This window comes from Amia ocellicauda, chromosome 17 (assembly GCF_036373705.1).
Source record: "Amia ocellicauda isolate fAmiCal2 chromosome 17, fAmiCal2.hap1, whole genome shotgun sequence".
In the NCBI taxonomy this organism is placed as follows: Eukaryota; Metazoa; Chordata; class Actinopteri; order Amiiformes; family Amiidae; genus Amia; species Amia ocellicauda.
The window spans coordinates 2,506,199-2,523,668 of record NC_089866.1 but is presented as its reverse complement, the minus strand read 5'-3'; the positions used below and the strand labels follow the sequence as shown (position 1 = coordinate 2,523,668).

General features: G+C 45.4%; 1 protein-coding gene across 1 annotated transcript; it reads left to right on the top strand.

Moving 5' to 3' along the window:
- The first annotated feature begins 633 nt into the window (after positions 1–633).
- Positions 634–17,089, top strand: gpr139 (G protein-coupled receptor 139). Its single transcript, XM_066689811.1, has 2 exons — positions 634–1,969; positions 13,654–17,089. The coding sequence occupies exons 1-2, from the start codon at positions 1,852–1,854 to the stop codon at positions 14,589–14,591; spliced, it is 1,056 nt and encodes a 351-aa protein (XP_066545908.1). The 5' UTR covers positions 634–1,851; the 3' UTR covers positions 14,592–17,089.
- The last annotated feature ends 381 nt before the right edge of the window (positions 17,090–17,470 follow it).

The following is a 17,470-nucleotide window of genomic DNA, read 5'->3' as shown; positions in this document are numbered from 1 at the left end:
CCTGGAGAAGGACCCCACAGGGGTGTGCAGAGCCCCAGCATCTGCTTACATCCCATTATACCCACTTTGTTTCCAATTTCTAATCGTGTATTTTTATCCCTGAGAACTTAAAAAAGAAACAAATATTCAGACAAGTCTCTCTCAACACCTCCCTGGGAACAGGTCTCATCGTGGTGGGGGATGGAGACGTCTGTCTGTGCCCCGTCACTCAGCAGTAGGACAGTGTCCCCGTCGGAGAGCAGAAGTCGATGCCCATTCCTCTCAGAGTCTCAGGATGTTCTGTCAGATGCTTCTCGAGTCTCACAGCTGCGAATCACTCAGACCTGTGCTTCCAAACGCAGACAGCTGGGATGTGAGGCATGTGCTGCGAGCGTGGGGCTCGTGACATGGAGCAGGAGGGATCTCAGAAGATGTACGGCTCTCTGTCATGCGGCAGTGACACTGGAGCGCCAGTCCTTTAATGTCACCCTAACGCTGCCATGTGGGGGCAAACCGCCATTAACGTGACGTTTACATCATAAAAGACGAGCACAAAAAAGATGGTGTGTGTGTGTATAAATATATATATATATAACAGTCATGCATGGAAGAATGTTAAGGTGCATATTAAGGTGAGAGCCCAATTATTTCCCTGCTGGGATCTGTTGAGAAACATTTTGGTATCGAGCAAAAACGTCTGCTAACAGAATCACAGCTCCTCTTTACAGCAGCCAGGCCGCCATGGGACCTTTTTGCCTTGCCATCGGTTTTCTTGTTAAGTGATTAATAGGGCACCGCTGACGAGAGAACCGGTGCAACCCAGAGTGCTCCCGAGCAAATTGCAAAGGATTTATTCCTCTTCACACCCTCCCTCCCTCCCTCGCTTTCAACCACTGCTCCTGCGAACAGCAGTCAGCCGCTTTCCCCTCTCTCCCTCTCTCTCTCTATCTGTCAGTCTGTCTCTCGTAACATTAATCACTCTTCTTCGATGCAGCAGGTGCTCGTGTCCGGGCTGCCGTGGTGAGGTCTCTGCCTGTTGGGCGCAGAGCCGGGCTCCCAGGGTTGTGCTCTCTCATACAGCACAACACAACACCTCTTACCTCAACACACGGACACCCTGGCTCTCTCCCTTCTTCTGAACTCAGTCTGCAGAACTCCCCTCTCCCCCTCTCTCTCTCTCTCTCTCTCTCTCTCTCATACACACACACACACAATCTCCCAGTCTCTTTCTCTCCTTACTGCTCTCTCCATCTTGCCTTTTCACTCTGGCTCCCCTTCCCTCTAATTTCTCTCTCTCATTCTCCTTCTCCTTCCTGCACCCCCAGCCTGTCTGTATCTCTCTCTCTCTCTCTCTCTCTCTCTCTCTCTCCATCTCCCCCTGTCTTGTCCCTGCACATGCAGTCACATATACAGGGTGTCTCTATTTCTCTCTCCCTTTTCCTCATTTCTGTTCTCTCAAACACACATCCTGCCCATCTCTCCTCTCTCTCTCTCTCTCCTCATTTCTGTTCACTCGGTCACACACGTAGTCTGTCTCTCTCACACTCTCTTTTCCTCTCCCTCCCTCTCTCTCTCTCTCTCTCTCTCTCTCTCATTTCTCTTCAGTCAGTCACACATCCAGCCTCCTATCTCTCTCCCTCCCCCTCTCTCTCTCTCCCTCTCTATCTGGTGTTCACCTCATTTTATTTCTCTCTCATACCCACACACACACACACAAAGACACACACAGACACACATGACCGCAGACAGGCAAGGACACCGGACTAGCCGCCTCGGAGCTGCAGCCTCTCTCCCATGCCCGCGCGGGCAGAGCTGTCCTGAAGTTTGGGGAGACGCCGAGAGCAGGGAAGGGACGGGCAGCTCGGGAAGTCGATGGAGCACAGCCACATCTTCAACAACAGCACCGGGCAGCCCCACGGTCTGCAGAGCTGCCCCCTCAGACTGCTGCCCGTCATCTACTACAGCGCCCTGCTCTGCCTCGGGCTCCCAGGTAAGGTGCCGGCGCTGGGTTTTGGTGGCAGGGGCACAGCTTCCTTATTTCTCTCTCTTCTCCCTCTCCCTCCCCCTTTACTGCATGTGTGTTTGTTGTGTGTTTGTTTGTTTGTTTGTTTGTTTGTTTGGCTGGGTGTTTGTCATTGATCCACTCCAGTGTGAGTGTAGCACCGCTGTCACAAGCTGCTGTGTGGCGGCAGCATCACGGTCCACGATTCCTTCATCTATCTCCCCCTTTCGCTCTGCCTTTTGCCTTTTTTCTCTCAGTTGATTACTTCCCCACTTTCTCAGCCCATTACAGTGCTTACATATTTTTTGTCTTCCTTTTTCCTCATGTTTTCTGCTCAGCTCCTTTCTGTGTGTGCAGCCCGGCTATTCAGGGAACCTGTAACTTTTGCTCACCAGCACCCAGCTGTGATGTACAGTAATAAGTGTACTGTCATCGCTGTGATACACCGTGATGTGTCCCTGGGACTTGATGACGATGTATGTTCGCTTTAGGCGGCACTGAGACGGATCTTGACATCTCTGTCGCCTACTTTTTGAAACATGTCTGGAGCTGCTGCTGCCAACTTTGCAAATGCAGTTTTATTTTAATGAGGACAGAATCGTGCATGGCCAATTGTGGGTAATTATCAGGGTAGGAAGGCAATCTTGCTGCTTGTTTCCATTTTATCCTATGTCTCGTCACTGACCTTGTTCGCTAATTAGAATACCATTCTGTTTTTTCGCATCATTATCTGCGAGGCCTGTGCAAACGCTTCTGTATTACTGTACATCAGAGCCTGTTGCTTAGATTAATTAATTCATATTTCAGATTCATGTCCCGGCGAACCGGAGCCGCTTCTACCAAATATTAAGTTTTTATAGGTGAACCTCAGTTTCCAAAATTGACTGTATCATTCATCCATCTGAAGTATTAAATTATTGCTCTGGTTGTTTTACCTCGGAGCTGTCCCTTGTGTGGATACAGAAATGAAGATATATCTGTGGATATACAGGTAAGCGTGGCTATTAAATCAGACACGTGTTTCCACCGGGATGAACGGCGCAGTCCTGCCGGCCCGGAGTTGGATGTCGTGTTCCTGCAGCGCACATGTCCGCAGTTCTGCGCAGATCTGCACAATCCCAGTGATCCCATTGGTGGAGCAGCGCAGTTCCACGCACAACAAGGCGACGCTTGTCTCGCTCTTCCTTCAAACCCCTACAAACTACAGATTCGCCGTGATGTGAACATATGAAAAGTCGCAATATGACCATGAAGTTCGCTTTAATCTTAAACCTGTTGAATATGCACCTTCTTCCTTTGAAAAGGCGTTAAACAACGACTGTAGAGCTCTTGAAATTAATTTTCGCCTTTTAATTAATCAGTGCGATGATGAATCCCGTTAACAGTGTCTTATCTCAAAATTGCTGTGTAGTTATTAATTGCATTAAAGTCTGCCAGTCATGTTCCAGCTTACCCCACTGGCGAAGCCCACAGAAATACGGAGGTAGATATAAGCTGGCTAACTAGGTTTCTTTATGTGTATATGCGTTAAAGGGATATAGAGTAATTACACTCGGCATTTTATCCTATTTGGCAGTGGTAGTGCTGGGTACATTTCGTCACATTTAATGCTGATTAATACAACCATTAATACAACCGCCATCAGAGAAAAACTAAGGGCACCGTGTAGCACAACCGAGAGTGGGGTTAAATTATTGTGTGCCCATAAAGCGAGCCTCCTAATGAAGAGATCGCTATCGATTGGCAATTAAGGTGATCAATCCCGAATTAACACTCCAAATTGTGTCCCTAGACTGGAATGCTATACAATACAATGCAAATGGGTGTAACACCAAAATAAAAGAAAAAAGAAAAAACGCAAAAGGAAAGTCCAGGTTTCAAGTAAAAGAATACACATATAAAAGCAGGACCTGACACAGTGCAAGGCAGTTTGCAAGGCAAAAGGGAATCGGTGTGTATTAAAGGCCTGTCAGATGCAATGAATGTGTCACTCCGCTGTCAGCGTCTCTGTTGCTGCCTGTCAGAGACTTTGTAATTTATACAGGCGGCTCGGCTCATTGTTTCATTGCGATTCACTGTGTGTAGTTGAGTTGCTGTTGTTGCTGTTGAGATCAAAAGGGCAACATATCATCAAAGTTCACCGTTTTACACAAAGATGTCTGTGCCGGGATGATTACTGGGCAGGTTTCTTGTTATACGTGGGGGTTCTGACCATCCAAAGCAATCTGACAGAGACTGGGGGTGTCACAGGTGTGCAGCCAGCCCTGCTTTATTTACCAGCAGATTGATCGGCGCTGGATTCAGAGGTTAAACTTATCGAGTGCAGCCTATTCACTTTGTTGCATTTTCACTATCCCCCCCATCCTTCACCGATAGCCTTCACTAGGGCATTTCTGTGTCTGCCATCCCCTGGAGGTAGGGCTTCCTTCTTCAGGAGTCCCCCCCACCACCACCCCAAAACAGAAGTCTGCAAAACACCTGAGAAAAATTGATCTAATCATGTTTTTGTATTTCTTTGTTGTGCAGAGCTGGTGACATTCCTGCCACGATCATCAATCGGCAGGTCAATATAATTTGGTTGTCAAGGCTGGGAATTGATTTTTCTTCTTGTTACTATTCTGCAATGTCATGTCACATGACAATAGGCTTGTATTAAGGTTGTTTAGGTGACTCTTTATTTTCTTTAGCTTTCAAGTTCACTATAACGTCACCCTGCATGGGTACAGCTTGAGTCATTGATACGACTCTGGTGGGCTGTGCTTTCCGTCTCTGCTGCCTGTGCTAAACATCAGTGCACACAACGGCCTGCACTGACCCGTGACTTTGTGTGTCAGTTACATAAAATCCCACTCACAGGTGATGGAGACGTTATCCTGTCAATAGAGCATCGATACATGTTAAACCAGGGCATCTGTGGCAGACCTATTTCTGCTGTGCTATTTTAGGATCATTCCACAAGTAACTTGAAAGTCGATGCAGGAAGGTTCAGTAAAGCAGACTGGGTCATTCCTTACAAAACAAAAATCTGCCAGTGAAGGCTGATCACATGATCACCCCCCAGAAGCAGCAGGCCGCGGAAGGCACAGTCACAGCAGATGCATTTCCAGACCGCAGCTCAGAGTAGAAGAGTCCAGTGTAGCAAAACCACACTGACGCACAGGCAAGCAAAGCGATCGATCAATGTAAGGATGCAGGACAATAGTATAGCAAACTATGATTCCAACCATCGAAAAAGCATTGCAGAGCTGAGTACATATGGGACAACCATAGGAAAACAGGCTTCTTCAGACACACAGATTAATAAAATGCAAGATCGAATACTGTTTTGTGCTTTCCGAGACTAAAACTCAGGCACACACAGGCTACTGCAATTCACTAGGGATTCATGTGTCCTTTTCTCCCATCTTGGCTAGTTTCTAAGGTGACACAGATTTGCTATTTGCACGTACTCTAAATTGCTTTTGGTAGATTTGTCCTGTGGAATGACACATATACTTGAGGATCAATGTGTTCATTTCTTTACCTGTGGAATTGTTATCTTGCCTGGAAACTGTCCAAGCAGAATAGACAGAGAATTGCAGACCATCCTCAGGAAGAAGCGTGGTAAAATCGACTCTAATATTCGACATACTGGGGCAGCAAATTATGTCTGCTGTTGCGTTAATGAGTCTTACAGTGGCTGATGATTGAGGATGTTACTGCAGAAACATCCAGGCTTAGTGAAGGCAAAGGAGGTTTTGCTTCCGATTCCTTCACTCGAATTGCAGTTTAGGATCTGCTCTCTGCAGCTGAAGAGTTGGATCGTCTTCAGAGTTGAATTTGTGGTATTGGCGAGGGTTGGGGTTTAGGCTGTTGTTTAGGCCTACCATGCAGCCGGTAAGCAGAGGTGGAAAGAGTACTGAAAAATCCTACTCAAGTAGAAGTACTGTTACTTCGATGAAATTTTACTCAAGTAAAAGTACTGGTATAACAAAATACTCAAGTAAAAGTAAAAAGTAGCTTGGAGTACAAGTTACTTCATTTTTTTTATCAAAGCATTGTCACATGATCTCCAAGCAAACACCAATTCTAAATATATATATATATATATATATATATATATATATATATATATACAGCAGACTACTGTATATATAGACGGGTGACAAATTAATGAAAAAACCAACACAAAGTGTCTCAGTGAGGTGTTGGGCACCACGAGCCCCAGAACAGCTTCAATGCTCTTGGCACAGATTCTATGAGTCTCTGACTCTACTGGAGGGATGAACTCCATTCTTCCAAAATATATTCCCTCATTTGGGGTTTTGATGATGGTGGTGGAGAGCGCTGTCTAACACGTCGGTACAAAATCTCCCATAGGTGTTCAATTGGGTTGAGATCTGGTGACTGCAAAGGCCATAGCATATGATTCACATCATTTTCATACTCATCACACCATTCAGTGACCCTCGTGCCCTGTGGATGGGCATTGTCATCCTGGAAGAGACCACTCCCATTAGGAGAGAAATGTGTCCCCATAGGATAAAGATGATCACTCATAATAACTCTGTCATGATTTGCAGTGACCCTTTCCTCTAAGGGGACAAGTGGACCCAAACCATGCCAGAAAAATGCCCCCACAGCATAACAGAGCCTCTGGACCCCCTCACTGTAGGGGTCCAGCAGTCAGGCCTGTCCCGTTCTCAGGAACTAAAGACAGCTGCAGTGCAGCCCTGGCAGAGCATCACCAGGGAAGAAACCCAGCATCTGGTGATGTCTATGGGTTCCAGACTTCAGGCAGTCATTGACTGCAAAGGATTTGCAACCAAGTATTGAAACTCACAATTTCATTAATGATGTGTCTTGAGTAAGTGCCGGAAAGAGCAGACATATATTAGCAGACATATACAATTATAAAACATAAAGAATCAGTTATAAAAATACCATAAAACTGGAACATAGCCTAGCAACGTGAAAGCGCTTTGAAATGGCTTGGCCTTACAGATGCGTACATCAATACAGAAAACGCACTTTTCAGCACTACAGTGCCCTATAATAGAAACAGATCAAAAAGATCAAGACATTGATCCAGAGACCTGGGTTTGCAAAGTGATCAAGATTTAATTCCAAAAGAAAGCTGGTCAGAGGAGACAGATGAGAGCTATAGCAGTTGCAAATCTGCTAAAAAAAATAATAATAATGGCAATAATATATGAATATATGATGTGTAGAAAATCACATTTCAGCAATCAACACGATTATAACTCTTTCACAATGACTAATGTTATTACACAGCCCAGATTGTCGGCTATATTATATTCAGTGCAGCCTAACGCATAAACTGCAGGTCCGGCGTCTGGAGAAGAAAGTGTTTATCACTTATTAACTTTGAGTAGTTTATAGCTGTATAGGTAGTTAATTAAAATATTTAGTAACATAAGAATGGATAAGCGGGAGAAATGCACATACGCAGAGATATTTACTGTCTGCTGTCATTTTGTTTTTGCTGACAATTTAATACATTTTGGTTGGGTGAAGCCAAATAAATAAATCGCGACACTGTCTTTAAATTCCTTGGTTGAAATCAAAAGCTCATTTCGATCGATCTTCGATTTGGATTAAAAAATGTACACCCCTACTCACTAATACTAGTGGCTAGCTAGCTAGCCAGTTAACTTACATTAGCTACTACTGCTGGACTGGAGGACTGACTTTAATTAATTAATTGACTGACCAACCGTAACATCACGACACACAATTTGATTGGCCTGTTGAGTGTTGTGGGCGGGATGCTTGATATTTTAATGTATTGTTTCTTCATTTATTGGTCTATTTGTCACATTTTTTCACCCAATTTTTTTTTCCATGACAGCCTACAAAATATGTACTCTGTAAAGAATGCCTTTATTAACGTAGTGAAGTACAGTATTTCACTTAAAATATACTTAAGTAAACGTAAAATTACCAAATATGAAAAATACTCAAAAAAGTACAAGTCCACGAAAAAGCTACTCAGTTACAGCAACGAGAGTAGTTGTAATTTGTTACTTTCCACCCCTGCAGGTAACCTGCTGATGTCAATGTTTACAATGTGCATAGTGTAAGGTCTTTCCTTTCAGCTCTGCGATTAAGTATCTGTGAAGAATTAAGATTCTGAATTGTATTTAGCCTGGTAAGCTAATTAATTGCTATATTCATATTAACTGAAGATTTGGGTGTTTAAGAGAATCTTAGAGAGTCTAATTTGAGTAATATTGCTAAACCCAGCGTTGTAATGAAGTTAAGTGATCAAATAGCTGTGGGGTGAAGAGTCTTATGCAAATATAAGCGCTTATTTTCCAGGCTACCGCAGATATCTGTGTAGCGACAGTCCATGCTACCCAGCGTCACGGAGCTCCACAGAAACTGCCTCAGAGCTCTCAGACTGATTTGTGCCATCGGTTCTCCGCTTTAATTACTGCAATTGTTTCACCATGAAAGCGTCTGAAAAGGCGAGAATGCAGGAGATGCTATCCAGCTTTGTTTAAAACCATATTCAGAAGAGTCAGCGGCGGCGTGCGGGGCTGCGATCGAACGCCACATGCTGCTTCACTCCTTTCATGGGCTGGGCCAGACAAAAGCAAAAGGCAATTGAAATAAATGGGGAATGAAAGGGAGGCTGGGCTGCATTGAATTGAAATGTCACACTGAACTGGTCAGCCATAATTTTTATGGTTTGAAAGATGTTTTTGATTAATTTAACCCTAGACAGTACAGTACAGTATAGTACAGTACAGTGAATCTAATACGGTCTGTAGGTGTGCGTTGTTAAAACTAACTGCAGCAGTTTGAATTTAACCACGTTCTCCCTGACAGGTGTGGATGTGTGTAGTTTACCTCCTGAGCCTGAGATAGTCTTCCTATACAGATCGGGGGTGGGGCAATGGGACAGTGGGGCAATGGTAATGGTCTAGACCACTGGTCTCCAACCCTGGTCCTGGAGAGCCCCAATCCACTTCATCTCATAGATCTCCTTAAATCATCATTTTCTAAATACTGGGCACACATGAGAGTTATTCATCTATTAAGCAACTCAACCAAGGGGCTTCTTGACTTGACAGGCTGGGCTGAAGGTATTCAGAGGATTGCTCCAATTGTTTCTAAATGACTGAATTTACCACCTGCTTCATTGTTCAGAATGAAATACGTCCAGGTGTTTATAAATTGAGGATAGAAGGGTGACCTCCAAAACCTGCTGGACAGGGGCTCTCCAGGACCAGGGTTGGAGACCACTGCTGGAGACAACAGCTGATCAGTTGAACAGTTGACTTTTGTTTGGGTTATTTGAACAAGGAAACTTCCTGGACTAAACTGCACTGGCAAATCCAAACCGGACAGCTCCCCATCACAATCATTATCCCAGCATGCAACAGAGCGCACAGATAATGGGGCTGCCAGAGGAGACAAGGAAACAGGGGAAACATAGCATTCATATGGAGTGGGTTTGGGGCAGCCTGGTGTGCGGCCCGGGAAAGCCTTGGCTGTGTTATCCTGTTATTGAGCCTGTGAGTACAGTAACCAGCAGAGCAGAGAGAATGCTAATACGTACCATCCTCTGAGCCGCCGGATCAGGGGCTGTTTTTATTAAGGTAAGCATCTGGAGGCAGGGGACCAGATGGGCTCGAAACGACACAAGGAAAATTATCATTCACATTGCGGATATCCGCACGGACACGCCAATGAAGCAAATGTCACTCTGGTGCTGAGACCCGATCCGAGGCCCGAACGCAGATGACACTTTACACGCACATTAAGCAGCTGGGGCAGAGCTGGCCAAGACGAGGGAGCTGTCTGCAAAATCGGGCTGCAGACTGGTGCTCTGAGCAGGGTACGTGAATCAGGCTCTGTGGATGGTTGGTTCATGGCTTGATGGAGGAGGAGGAGGAGGGGAATAAATAATGAAAATCGGACAGAGGATCAGAGTTGAACACCCCTCTCCATCCCTCCAATTTGCAGTGACCTTGTGGTTTAGTACACCTACTGTCCCCACATCATACGCTGACACAAATATGCCACCTCCTTCAGAGCAACAGGGACCCTTGTGGAGAATAGCCGCCCAGGATTCATGGAAAAGATTTGTTGAGATTTTTAGTTTTTGCCTTTTGTTCGAGATCAAGCTGACTAGACAGTGTTTTTGTTTGATTTGCCTTCACATTTAATATAAACGCACTTCTTCAAATGCATGGCTTGGATGGTCTTTCATCAGACGCAGCGGGGGGGGTAAATGGGTTCCTGCCACTTCCTGTCTCAGTGGAGAGACTGTGTTGGGGATTAGTGTGTTTAATAGACGGGACAGCCATATTGCTGCTAAATGAGCACACACCTGGAGCCGCTAGTGCAGAGAGATTCCAGAAATCTTTGAATGGTGATCCTGGGAAATCGTAACCCATGCAAATTTACCATACAGGACAAGATGTTGTTATTAGATTTATTTAAGAGTCAGTCGACTTCCTTGTTTTAGAAAATGTATATCAGTGGTAAACAACGTTGACAAACTGCATTTCAGTCAGTGTTGTTTTTTAGTATGATGGGTGAGGCATTTAAACAGGAAGTGGTACTACAGGAAATGTTTGACAAAAAACTCTATGTAGGACACTGTGTGCCGTGCCTTGTCATTGTGGCACTTCTGGCACCGCTACCTGTGTTCTCTGCGTCTCTGTGAATAAAATCTGTGCCACTGCTGAGTAAGGACATGAGCGAGAGAGGTGTGAATTTCATTACGGGAGTTCATTTCTCAGTCTCAGCCCACAGCTGAGAGACACTGGCGCGGCGGACGAATCTCTCTGGCTAAATTGGAACAGCTTTTTTGGAGCGGAACCGTCTCGGCAAATTTCCTTCCTGTGCCCCACGTGACGCCAGTTGCTGTGCGCCTCTGAGCCGGGCAGCTGATGTGTGTTTGTTCCTCAGTGCTAGTACAGCCTGGATGCACTGGCCCGCATTGAAAAAATAATAATTTAATAAAGTAGGAGTCCATTATTTTGAATGTCCTCCCTCCTGAATTCCTGAAGGATACCTGCAGAATATATATACATACAGTGAGGGAAAAAAGTATTTGATCCCCTGCTGATTTTGTACGTTTGCCTACTGACAAAGAAATGATCAGTCTATAATTTTAATGGTAGGTGTTTTTTAACAGTGAGAGACAGAATAACAACAAAAAAATCCAGAAAAACGCATTTCAAAAAAGTTATAAATTGATTTGCATGTTAATTCATCACACAATCGAGGTGGTCATAAACAACCTGCGATGTTTTACAGTGATGTGAGTCAGGATCCATTACACTGCCACCACATGCTGCAGGAGCTGCCCGGGTCACGCTCAGGGCTTTTTCTCTGGGCCCGTGTGATGGTGTGGGAACAGCCTCTGTGCCCTGGAAATAACAGACATGGCTTGACAGGCACAGTAATGGCATGAGTAACTATCACTTGCTTTCGCCATCCTGGTGGATGAGCACTTGTGGTCATGGGCTGAAAATCCAACCCTAGCTGTGAGCTTGTTTATCTCTAGTTAAAGCCAGCAGAGCAATGAACCACAGACCTGCAACAGGAGTGACCACTGCACTGCCAGCTGTGCACCCTGATGGGGCTTGTACCCCACTCAGCCCCCAGTAGAGTTAAGCATGCCCCCTATTGCATACCCGTCCAACTGGGAATCTCCTGCATTCAAAGTGTCTGTATCCGGGCTGCAGAGATGTGTCACACACACTGGCCTGTCTGCTCTGGGGTTGGCTGATCTATTGTGTCTGCAAACTGGGCTTATCAGCCCTGACTGCAGCTATTGTTGGACCGGGTTCTGTGGAGCAGTGCTGGGAGCAGCGCAGTCACATGTTGTTGGAAGAAAAGGGTCTGAGGAGAACATCTGCTGCAGCAACGAAGGCAGCCAGGGTGCGCTGGGCTGAGATGTCCACCGTGGACGCTTATCAGCAGACACAAATTGAACATTTTGGAAGGCATTCGTCACAAAGATGGGCTGCCTAGCTCTCTGTGCCAGTTGGGCATCGCTGCCTGGATAGATTATCACCCATCAAAATGCCTGCCAGCCCACTGTGTAGTCTATTCCACCTCAGACAGGGGCAAGTGGGGGCTCTGCCTGCTGCAGGGCACCGCTCCAGATTGTGTGATTGTTCATTTAGTGTAACAGCTCCTCCCTCCCTCTCCGAGACAGCCCATCCCCCTCCCGGCTGGGCCTTCTCCAGGACCAATCTGAGGGGAAACTCGGGTCATTATCCTTGGACACTTTGTGTGTCATCTCTGCGTGCGCAGCACATTGGGAAGGGGGGTCATTTCTCTTGGTAATAAGCTGTCCAGCCTGTTGATTAATAGACACGTGTAGCGGCACAGCAATAAGAAAATAAGCATCCGCCGTGTGAAAGTTTATTATACAACTCAGTAACTTTGGAAATTACACGGGCAAAAAACGGGCTGCCAGCAAGGCGAAAGAGAAGCTGAGAATGAAGGGCACTTCACAGCAAGCAAGGTCCTCTCTGACACCACACAAATCAATTCCAATTATCCGTAGACACCTACACTAGAATTAAGCACCAGTGCGTCTCCTAACTGCTACAGAAAAGTTTTCGGAAGGGAAGTTTCATATCTATAAATAAAGAAACATGCTTCAATTTCAAATTAGATTTTTTTTCTGCACTTCAGCTTAGAATTTCCCATCCTGCCCCTGAGCTCTCGTTGGCCCTGGAGGAGATAAACACTTCTTTTTTTTATTTTTCTGCGGAAGCAGAGCGATGTCTGGCTGAGTGACTGTCGTGGCAGGTTGGGGTTTTTCTCTCCTCACTGGAGACGTGGCCCTTACATCGTTACTGGCGCTCTCCTGCTGTTCTGTCTCTAGATCACCTGGATGGCTTGTAATAAGGTTTTTTCCACACTCATAATAAATGGGGCAATAAATTACTTTCGTCTCCATATGTTTGGAATGAATTCCTGCATATGGCCTTTATTGTAGCACAGACTCCTTGTGTAATTTCTTCAGTTTTAAACATTTCTCATTTCCCCTCATGTCTTTTTTGCACACCTTGAAGCGTCTCTTGGGGTAGACTTTAAAGAATCAGGATATCTGAGTCAAATTCCCTCACAGTCGCTGCTTAAGACTAAACCCATCCAGTTCCAGTTAACCTGTCCACGTATGAGATTCCCATAAGAGCAGGAAGTCTGGTCCCTCATTCTGCTGATTTATGTTTTCATTTTTGTAATCGTTTGTCAAATCTTTTTCTGACATTTCTGCTGAAAGATCGTAGTCGATGTTTTGTAAGTGCCATATCTTATCTCTTTTAGCACAATTGGAAAATAGCTTTAGCTGAGGCAATCTGTTTAAGTGCTTGTAGTCTGTGTAACACTCCTGCCTCGGGTTTGATGAGATTATTCAAGTTAGCAGGGTCATTTTTTAACCTGCGGCACATTATTGATTTATTCCCTGGTGAATACCTGTATTAAATATTAATTCAGAGCGTTTGTCATCCTCTTTTTATCTCTTCCTCTTGTACAAATAATCAATTATCTCTGTGACTTTTATTTCTCCCTTTACTGTTCTTCTGCTGTTGTAGCATTGATTGAATATTGTGGCAGAATTGTGGCCCTCAAATGCCATAGAAACTACAGGACCTAATCTCTCTCTTTCCTCTCTCTGCTTTCTGTGTCTCCAGCCAACATCCTCACCGTGATCATCCTGTCCCAGCTGGTCTCCCGGAGACAGAAGTCGTCCTACAATTACCTGCTGGCCCTGGCGGCTGCCGACATCCTGGTCCTGTTCCTCATCGTGTTCGTGGACTTCCTCCTGGAGGACTTCATCCTGAGCCGTCCGCTGCCGCCCTCTCTGAACAAGGCCATGCAGGTACTGGAGTTCTCCTCCATCCACACGTCCATCTGGATCACCGTGCCGCTCACCATCGACCGGTACATCGCCGTCTGCCACCCTCTCAAGTACCACACCGTCTCCTACCCGGCCCGCACCCGCAAGGTCATCGTCACAGTCTACCTCACCTGCCTGCTGACTAGCGCCCCATACTACTGGTGGCCGGATCTGTGGCAGGAGAACTACCGCAACAGCATGGCCGACCAGGTGCTGGTGTGGGCACACTGTGTGACGGTCTACCTGGTGCCCTGCTCCATCTTCTTTGTCCTCAACTCCATCATCATCCACAAGCTGCGGCGCCGGCGGAGCTGCTTCAGGCTGCGGGGCTACTCCACGGGCAAGACCACTGCCATCCTCCTGACCATCACCACCATCTTCGCCATCCTGTGGGCGCCCCGCGTGGTCATGATCCTCTACCACCTGTATGTGTCACCAGTCGGCTCGGCCCGCACGGTGCACCTGGTCACAGACGTGGCCAACATGCTGGCGCTGCTCAACACCGGCATCAACTTCTTCCTATACTGCTTCATCAGCAAGCGGTTCCGGGGCATGGCAGCCGCGATGCTACGCGCCTTCTTCCGTTGTCAGAAGCAGCCCGTCCAGTTCTACACCAACCACAACTTCTCCATCACCAGCAGCCCCTGGATCTCCCCGGCCAACTCCCACTGCATCAAGATGCTGGTGTACCAGTACGACAAGAACGGCAAGCCCGTGCGCATTTCCTCCTGAGCCTGGGAGCGGGTTCCCCCCGCAGGGCCGGGCGAGGTCCATCGTTTAGAGAGCAAGCCGTTCACTGAAGCACAAGAACGGGATTACAAACCCTCGACCCGCGAGAGCCGAGGAGCCAATCGGGAGCCTGCAGACCTTTATGCTGCTGCTGCTACCGCTGTGACAGGGAGGTGCATCCTGTTATCATCCTGACAAGCTGAATCGATTCCTCCGAGGGCTTCGAGAGAGGATACCGAAATAGATTTTTATACTGGATCTCATTACTACCATAGAGAGTCACTCTGGAGTCTCAGAGGTTTAGCCAGACTGTGTCATTATTAAAACAGAAGACACAATTTTTGCCAAGGAGACTGTATTTATCAGAGTGGGGGGGGTGAATAAAAAAAGAAAATCCCTGCTGAACATTGTCACTTGACTCGCCCTGAATCCTATTCCTGCCCCAGATCCGTGAGAGGCAATCACGGGGGTTCATTTAGGACTTAATTTCTTGATGCAAAGACAAGGTGTTTGATGTGTTTGGCCACGTGCATTACTATGTTTTACTGTTTTCAAAGGAAAAGCGTCTTACAGGTATTCTCGGAAATGCTTTCAAACAGTGTTCGGGTGTGAAGCCGCTTTGGCTCCTCCCATGTTTGGGCGTGTGAGCCCAGAGCCCGCAGCGCTCCCTGCATCGCAATAATCCAGCTCTGCGTTGTGTCCATTGATTTGTGTTTTAAATCTCGGTGCACTGTTTTGCTTGGTGCCTATGACCACAAAACACATGTTTCTCATTCTGAATTTGAGCAGCATTTTCCCACATCACCTTCTGAATCTTACAATCGTTCACCTGCTTTCTTCTCTGTGGTTTTACCGCGCTGTCACCGGGCGTTACTGCAGTAGACCCAGATAATTTGCTCTGGTAACTGTTCTTCATATCAGTATTGCACAGCCCTTAACAAGCTTTTATTATTGAGAATCATAGTGTTATTTTATAAGTGTGTGGCGCATTAAAGCGCAGGCAAAACCTCCTCAAACCTGTCATAACAGGGAGCTGTTACATCAGACTGACCATGTGACAAACAGCATCAACAAATACCCAACCATTCTCATCATCTCAGCATCTGGACCACTGTCTGTGATCTTGTCACACCATTTTTATCCCAACTAACAGATATCGGGCAGCCAAGAAAGATGTGTGTTTTGTGTCCCCCAATAGTCTATTCAGAGATCAGGCTTAACCTCATTTCAAAGTCCCCGGTGTCGATACTTTTTTGAGCATAGTCACATGCAGGGCTCCTCTCCAGTCTAGTAAAGTGTGGCACCCCATCCTCCTCTATAGGATAATACAAATGAGCTGGATTGTTATCATGTTCGTGCTGCCAGTGTCCTCTCGAGAGAAAGCACTGGCATGGGCAAGAGGGTTAGTAAAAAACGTGAAACTGCATAAATGTTCTATTTCGTAGATTTACCACTATGGTGCTAGATGTTAATAACATATCAGGGCCTTTTCACGCCTTGTATGGTCTATTCTTATACTGCTTAGTGTGAGGAGCTGCCTCCTGTTCTTTGCCACAGATTTCTGAGCAGTCATGCAATGATCTTATTCATTCAAATGTGTTTTGAATGTATCCATTTCCTGTCAATGGGCGCACTAAGAAAATGGTGCCTAAAACCACCTGCGACCATATGAGAGAGATTACTTTCTGCAATTTCTAATTATATCTATTTTGAAATAGAATTTGCAGTCATTTTTTATATATGTAGGAATTACCAGAGATTACAGATTACATTGAGATTAATATTTTTCCAACACTATTATTATAATCATTATTATGGTTGTTGTTGTAGATGGTGCACAATCTTTGCCTCGTGATCCAGTGTAATTCCCTATGCTCTGACAAACAAAGCAATAACCCACTTTGAAATTTCCCTTTGTCTTTCTGGCAAGAAGTGTGCTAGCAGATTGATTTCAGGAGAGAGATTGTCTTTGCACCTGCTGCGAACCACTGTCAGGCCAGGTAGACTGATGGCTGGTAATAAGCAACTTTTGCAAAGAAATTACAGCCGAAAAAGCATTCTGCAAATCTCTGGCAATTTCTTATTGACCTGCCGGCAACTGTTTCTTACAGAACCATAGCGTCTAATAAAACATTCCCACCGAGCATTGCAGACTTGTGAAATACAAAGTGGGGGCAGTTCCTCGTTTGGCTCGCTTTGTTGACTGTTAAATGTTAAAGCAAAAAATATATATATATGTATTGTAAACGTATGGTTTGAAACCTGAGGAATCATGTTAATTATATTTTTGAAGACAGAAAAAAGGCTTTGAAGTATCAGCCCCAAATTCAGTTCATGCTTGCCTGGGTGGGTGTGCTGGTTGGTTTTGTTTGGCTCGACTGGCTCGTTCATTTTCTGGGTGGGTGTTGCTGCAGTGGCCCAGTCAGCAGGACCAATTCGAAAGCAGGGTACAAAACAAAGCCCAGACTCCCTGACTGAAAAGAGATCATGCCTCAATCTGAAAATGCCCAACAGCTTTCAGTTCACTTCTTATATTATTATTAGTATCATCATTAATATATATATATATATATATATATATATATATATATATATATATATATATATATATATATATATATATATATATATATATGTCTATATAAATTCAATCAATAATGTTGTTACTTTCTGTTCCCTGCGAAGTCGATTCCATGTGAGCATCCTGTGCTCCGAGTGCTTCACAAAGTCACTCGGCTGAAGGACAAGCTGTACAAATGTACTGAAAAAAATTAACACTGAACGCTCTGCCAAGCAATTAAGGTTCTGAGGAAAATTAAATCCACAAAAATGAGCAAATGGCTGCATGAGGCTCACAGTCCCAGGTTATAGCCAACTTGATG